This window comes from Pundamilia nyererei, unplaced genomic scaffold (genome assembly GCF_000239375.1).
Source record: "Pundamilia nyererei isolate P.nyererei 1_Seehausen unplaced genomic scaffold, PunNye1.0 scaffold00055, whole genome shotgun sequence".
Lineage (NCBI taxonomy): Eukaryota > Metazoa > Chordata > Actinopteri > Cichliformes > Cichlidae > Pundamilia > Pundamilia nyererei.
This window is the reverse complement of record NW_005187456.1, coordinates 678,414-685,487: the sequence shown is the minus strand read 5'-3', so window position 1 is coordinate 685,487 and position 7,074 is coordinate 678,414. Positions and strand designations below refer to the sequence as shown.

The window sequence follows — 7,074 nt, the reverse complement described above, 5'->3', positions numbered from 1 at the left end:
GTAGTAGCAGTAGTTTACTGGTGGAACTGGTGTGCGTTTCTTCGAGACGCCTACTTTATTACGTCATCACGCATGCGTCGTGACGCAGCAGGCGGGTCCTGCTGTCAGTTTCCCCGAGTTGTACAGGTAAGAAGGACAGCTGCTATATACATGTACTATAGTATAATAGTGAACACATGAGAGATTTTAACCGTGTCACTTTGGGGTGAACTTGGTCGCCAAACGTTGCAGTAACATTTTGTTCACTCGTGGTTAATTTTTTTCCTCTTTCTTCTCGCTCCGCAGCTTTAAACGCCGCAAACTAGCACAAGTTAGCTCAAATGAATTAGTGTTGCTAACAGCAGAGTAATTAAAGCAGATCTTTAGTGTTGTGAACTGTGTTCGTCGAGTTTCATAACGCTGTCAATGTCTTACTTGTGTAAAATATACGTGTTGTGTAATGCTATGCTACTTACGCCCGCTGCTTCCTGAAATATGAAGTTGTCTTTATTTGCTGTCTTTATGCAATAAATTATTTGCTAAGATGTTATGCAACTGAGTGGGGATTTCTCTAAAGTGCTCACTGTATTCTTTAAGGTCATTGTTAATTGTGCGTGAATACAATACATCCTCGTGTTATATATGCTCAGAGGCGAGAATTGTTCTTTCTTTAAATCTTAAAATACAGTTTACAAACATAACTTGGATCCTGTAAAATACATAAATAATAATTTTTTTAAAATATCAGAGCTAATTTCATGTTATGATAAAATTAGCTCTGATATAAGGGAGCCGCAGAGGACACATCTGTAATGTTTAACTCTGTTCACCTTGTTGGCAGTTCGACCTAAAGGCCACCATGGTGCTGAACCCTGTCATTTCCAAGCTTGCTGGTAAACTGGTTGTGCTGGCCAGCGCTTCTCCTAGAAGACTTGAGATTCTCCGCAGTGCAGTATGCGTTTTCCTGATTATTCCCTTGTTATTCCTTATTATTCCGTATATTCACAGAATGTAGTTTGAGTTTGCACAATAGGACTGAGTGTAAATGTGTAAAACCCTAGTAGGTAAAAAATCATCTCATCATCATCCCTAGCATGTAGTCTGGTTCATTATAATGGGTGAAATAGAAGGAAAAAGGGAGAAGACATTTGATTTTTAAGTTCTTTAAAACATGGCAGTTTTATGGTGTTGGTTAAAAATTAGCAGTTGTATTAAAGTATAAAAAGCAGACAAATCCACATTAAGAGAGCAGATTTACAGAGCAAAGTTTAGAAAAAATAACAGAGTTCAAATCAATCATTGGGTACAAATTTATTTATTTGACACAGCTAGAAAAGCCATGTCAAATAAAAACATGTATAGCTAGTTCACTGAAGGAACTACTTTAAACTTAATTTAAAGGATTATTGATTTAAGAAACCCATACTGACTGGATTTTTCATAGGTTGGTAAATCTGATAAGAGTGGCGTAAGTCCTATTAAATATAACAAGTGTTTTGTTTGCTTTGCCCTCTTATCTGTCAGGGTTTACGTTTCGAGGTTGTGCCGTCCTGGTTTAAGGAAACCCTCGATAAAGGGCTTTTCAAAGCACCTCATGAGTATGCTGTTGAGACAGCCAAGCAAAAGGCCCTGGAGGTAGCCAGGAGGATGCCCTTTGTAAGATAAGCTACTTTTTTATGACAAATAATAGAATTTATTCAGTCAGATGTCATCACTGAGAACACTTTGTCTTGATTTACTTTAGAAACACCTGAAGACTCCAGATATAGTTATTGGGGCTGACACAATTGTGGTAAGACAGAAAAAAGCACAAAAGCAAATGCATTTTCTTAATGGCTACTGTAAAGTTTTTCTTTATTCACTCTAGCCAACTGTTTATTTCACAGACTGTAGATGGCATGATTCTGGAGAAACCAGTGGACAAACATGATGCTTATAGGATGCTGTCAAGGTCTGTGTCAATGGGAAACATTCAGAGTTAACATTAAAAAACCATAAAATGGAAAAAGATATCATGGTGATTTTGTCTTTCTCTTCCAGTTTGAGTGGTAAAGAGCACAGTGTGTTCACTGGTGTAGCTATTGTCCTCTGCCATGAAAAAGAAAGTAAGTACAGACTCAGAAACTGTCACACTTGTACTTTATTTTTCTGTAAAATGAAAGAAATTCAGAAAGAAGCAGTTCCCTATTACAGATCACTAGCACAGATGTTTTAAGCAAAAATAGTAAGAGAAACATTTCTGCCATAAATAAGTAGAAGACATTTATTGGGCAATTCTGTCTTGCGACTCTTTTTTTCATTTCTTCAATGCTGCCTTCAAGATGAAGAAGTCGATTACCAGCTGGTAGATTTCTACGAAGAAACTAAAGTGAAGTTTGCTGATCTCTCAGAAGATATGCTGTGGGAGTACATCAATAGTGGTGAGCCCATGTAAGTGTGATCTTTTTAACTTTTCACATTTGTAACAGTTATTGTTGACTCTTTCTAAGTATTCGATCAATGGAGGTCATTTAACTGCTTGTGAGTTTCATGAACTTGTTGCTTTTTGGACTTTGATGCCTGATTTGGTTCCAGCTGTGTTTGCCTTGTCCCATTTGACACGAGTCAGCAAACTATGACAATTCTGCTCAGTTCAGAAATAGTGTGAAACTGTTGCAGAATGCATCCAGTAAACAGCTGATCATTTACAGTATGTGTTTATTGATCTTTGCCTACATGTGTTTGTACAAGTGAAACCTTTCTGTGTGTGTCTCAGGGACAAGGCTGGTGGCTATGGTATTCAGGCTCTGGGTGGCATGCTGGTCGAGTATGTCCATGGAGACTTTCTCAATGTTGTGGGTTTTCCCCTCAACCACTTCTGCAAACAGCTAGACCTTATTTACAATTTTTGTACTTCCTCTTTGAAAAGCACGTCTACCCTTCCAAGCTGCAGCGACAATCTTCCCATCTCAGTACCCACCCAGCCCCCCTCCAGCTCACAAGCTCTGCCCAGCCACAACTCATCCATTCGCAGACCAAGCAGCCCCTGTGACATTCAAAGACTCCATACCCAGATCACCCCCACAGCCAGTCCTGCCCTTAAGGTTTGTTTTTATAACTCTATAACAAAAATCTGTCGCCTTTTGACACTATTTATAGAACATCTTCCCATAGGTAAAAAGAGAAGACAGTGAAAGTGAAAGTTCACAGACATTGGTCAATAGCACGTCTAAACATACAGACAACAGGAAGGTCAAGCTTCATGACAATGCAACATTACCATCGATAACAAGGAGAGGGCAGGTGACTGAACCTACAAGAGGAGACTTGGAGCGAATCTGTGAACTGATGGATGGATTCAAAGCCTCAAAGGTAATCAGTGCCTTTGTATAAAAAAAAAAGTCCTTTCTGTAAAAGACCTGTTACAGAAAAAATGTCAACTTTATGTGTTTGTTCTTTGTGTAGTTGGCTTCCACAAGATGTAATGAGTAACGTAGCTCAGCTTAAAACCTTGAGTTGTCTTGAGTTAACTGCATCCAAAGCTCACTATTTTTGCAAAATAAAGCTTCCACTCTATACAAGCAAATCAGTGAAACCAATCTGCGGTGGTTTTGCACAGAGACATGTGCTGACTTATTTCTTGATACGTTTATGTGACTTCCTGTGTACCCTGCAAGTTGCCTGTGAAGCTTAAGGTGACCACAAATCTTGAGGACACAGATTTAAGCAAATAATAAATACAGGTTTGTGCAAAATATTGAGCTAAAACACATTTCTGGGTTTTCGACGTTAAAAGAAGGGAATTAAAAACCTTTTGGTAAACAAAACTGGAACAATTGCATTTAAAGTTTGATATGTAGTGCAATACATTCACATGTGCAGAGTGTTTCCTGTGGTACCAGTTCCCACACATCACTAAATCTCAGTCTTTCCACCCACATATTTGTATTTAACAGCGGGCAAGTTGCTCTTCTTCCATTAAATGCTGCTTATTTTAGTTTCTTCCAGATAAACATTTGGTGGTTGCTGTCAAAAATCTCAGTTTGAATAGTCCAGCTTTTCAAATGACTGTCTTACCCAGATGTTGCTTTACTTGCTTACGAGACTGTCAGGCTAAAGTTCACAAGTTTCCACTTTGAGAAGGTGGCACTGCACAGTAGAAGATTACTGCTGTGTTTGCTAAATCTGTTTGTGAAAGTCATTGTCAGTAGAAAGGAGAAGTTCCTCTCAGGTCCTGAACTGCTTTGGCTTACGCCTATCAAATCAAGCGAGGCTTTCTAAGTCCTGAATATTCTGAATGATTGTGGTAAAATGTGAAAAAATAGAAAAAGTGATCACAATAACACCTTAAGTTATGGTTATCAAACCTTTACAGGCAATCATAATGTGTTATTTAATGCGTGGTATAAATCCAGTTCATTCATCCATAACTATGAGCTGGATGTGGGAAACATCAGCAAACTCTGTTTACTTTTTTTACATTTAGCACACAGATTGTTGCTGATCTTGTTGTCTGTCTCTAAAGAAAATAAAGTAAATAATGAACTAGAGAACAATAGTTTTTAGTTGAGATGGTAGCTCACTGGTATGCAGCTGTAGTGGAATACAGTAAATCATGCACTTTGCTATGAATAGAAATGTTTGTGTTACTATTTGAAGAACCAGGAAGCATATGCTTTTCGTTAACAACAATCTCACATCAACATAAAAGGGGGAAAAAAAGCTAACTTTGTTTCTGCATTCCCTTCTACTTTTCCAAAAACATTGCAGGCACTTTTTACAGCATCCAAGTTGTGTTTGTTTGACCTGCTACATAGCCGGCCTGGGCTGGATGCAGCACAGGTGGCCCAGGAGATCAAAGCATCTGCAAAGGGGACTGAATGTCTGCTGGAAGCCTGTGTATCTCTGGGATTGTTGAAGAGTATAGAGAAAGGTTAGCCAGCTCTCTTATTAATTGCATCATGATATTTTTCCCTTGCCTTCAGCAGCAGGCATTTAATACTTAATTTGGAAATATCTTGCTGTCACTCTGTTGTTAGCATGCCAAAAGCCAGTGTATGAGAACGCAGATCTGGCCACAGATTTTCTGAGGTCAGATGCCCTGTGTTCACTGCATGGCTACCTCCAGCACTGTAACGAAACCATGTGGCCACTTTTCTCCCACCTTGAGAGTGCTGTGCAGGAGGGCACCAGCCAGCGTGAGAAGGCCTTTAGCAAGCAAATGCTTCAGGTGGCTATCTCTGATTTCTGTGTCATATATCTGCGGTGCCGGTGAGAGCATATTCAAACTCACCTTCTCTCTTTAAAGGAAACTTCCTCCAGCAGTCGGGAAGGCAAACTGAGATTCATGAAGGCCATGCACAACATTGCAAAAATTACAGGGAAAACCATAGCAACGGCATTTGACCTCTCCACCTATAAGTCAGCATGTGATCTCGGAGGTAAGAAAAGAATGCAAAACGTTACAGCTTGTCACTGAATATGAAACCACTGCTCTACATCTTTTGTCTTAATTCACTGTCTCAGGGTGCACCGGTGCCTTGGCTTATGAATTCGCCGAAGCTCATCCTGGATTGTCTGTAACAGTGTTTGACTTACCTGCTGTTGTCGAGTTGAATGAATTTTTCCATCCACAGCACCCAGACAACAGGGTATCATTTGTAGCAGGTCAGTTGTTTTGTGACACTGAAAATTGTGACTGAAAGATTGTTTGGATCATATTAGACAGAGTGACAAATATGCCAACAAATTCCGCTCAATCTGTGATTAATTTGAGGGCTTTTTTTCCACTTTCTTTATGATCAGGAGACTTTTTAAAAGACGAATTACCCAAAGCAGACTTGTATATCCTGGCGAGGATTCTTCATGACCTGCCTGATGAGAAAGTGCATATACTGCTGAGTAAAATCGCAGATGCATGCACAGCAGGTTTGTAAAGCTATATTCACTCATATGAGTACTTATCTTTACTGAACAGTGAATGTCAGCCAAACATCGCTTCAAACAGAAAGCATATTGTTAATGCTGAGTATAATATTCTCATTCTTCAAAAGCTCTTTTTCTGCAGATGCTTGAAACTGATTTGACCGATTGATTCTCATGCTGTGCTAAAACGATAGGTGCTGGTTAGTTTGGGTTTAACAATGTCTTTGTTCTGAACCGCTGTTGCAAAGAGCTCAGTGTTGAAAAAGACGAAGGCTTAAAGCCAAGTCAGAGTGCTGCCTTGCTTATGCAATACTTTTTTGTGGAAACATAATGTAAAGAGCGAAAAGGGAGTACAAATCTGTTCTCTGATGTTCTGTGTCTGCTTATGTTTCATGTTGCTAGGCTGTGGACTCCTGCTAAGCGAGATCTTCCTGGATGAAGACAGAAGGGGCCCCAGTCGTGGGCTGCTGCAGGCCCTTAGCATGAGCGAGGGGAAACAGAGGAGCGCAACTGAATATAGCCTGCTTTTGAAGAGCCACGGTTTCATCACAGCGCATATCAGACATACAGACAACCTCCTGGATGCCATGCTGTGCATCAAAGCTTAACACTACATGCACAGTATACATTTTGGTGTATGCTGTAGGTAACCGTTGCCAAAATCAGGACTGTTTTTTTGTGGTTCTTTAAAACAAGCTAGCTGATAACCAATAAAAGACGTCTTTGTTTTAAAGTGTTTCATGTGTGCTCTTTACACACTTATTATCCTGAATGTGTTTTAAATTCTCACCTGTAAGATCGCTGAATTGTTGAGAAACACGGAGGTCTGTGTTACCCTAAAGCTTTCATAACCATTAACATGCATTTAAACTTTGCAAACAAATCATTGTGGCTTTCAATCATTTTACCACAATACACGGGGGCTTTGTTCGTGTTTGTTTGCTTGAAGAAGCACTGGCATGTAGAAATGGTGTTACCACATTAAAAAAAACAAAAATATCCGGTTCATGAAAATGTCAAGCTTTAAACATGGGTTAAAAAAAGTATTTAATTTTTTAAACCTGGTTAGGGTGGAGCTAATTCAGAGTATGTTGAATACAACAGGATTTGTTGTGTTATAAAATATATTTTATGCTATTGTGTGGAGTAGAGAAACCGTGGCTGCCAGTTTGAGCCTGCTACTTCTTTGGT

At 39.4% G+C, this 7,074-nt stretch overlaps 1 protein-coding gene across 1 annotated transcript; it reads left to right on the top strand.

Annotated features, from left to right (window-relative positions):
- Nucleotides 1–42: 42 nt before the first annotated feature.
- Nucleotides 43–6,616, top strand: asmtl (acetylserotonin O-methyltransferase-like). Its single transcript, XM_005733781.1, has 15 exons — nt 43–126; nt 821–931; nt 1,504–1,635; nt 1,724–1,771; nt 1,866–1,930; nt 2,020–2,084; nt 2,301–2,409; nt 2,735–3,062; nt 3,133–3,330; nt 4,729–4,891; nt 4,998–5,188; nt 5,267–5,399; nt 5,485–5,625; nt 5,764–5,886; nt 6,286–6,616. The coding sequence occupies exons 1-15, from the start codon at nt 73–75 to the stop codon at nt 6,489–6,491; spliced, it is 2,067 nt and encodes a 688-aa protein (XP_005733838.1). The 5' UTR covers nt 43–72; the 3' UTR covers nt 6,492–6,616.
- The last annotated feature ends 458 nt before the right edge of the window (nt 6,617–7,074 follow it).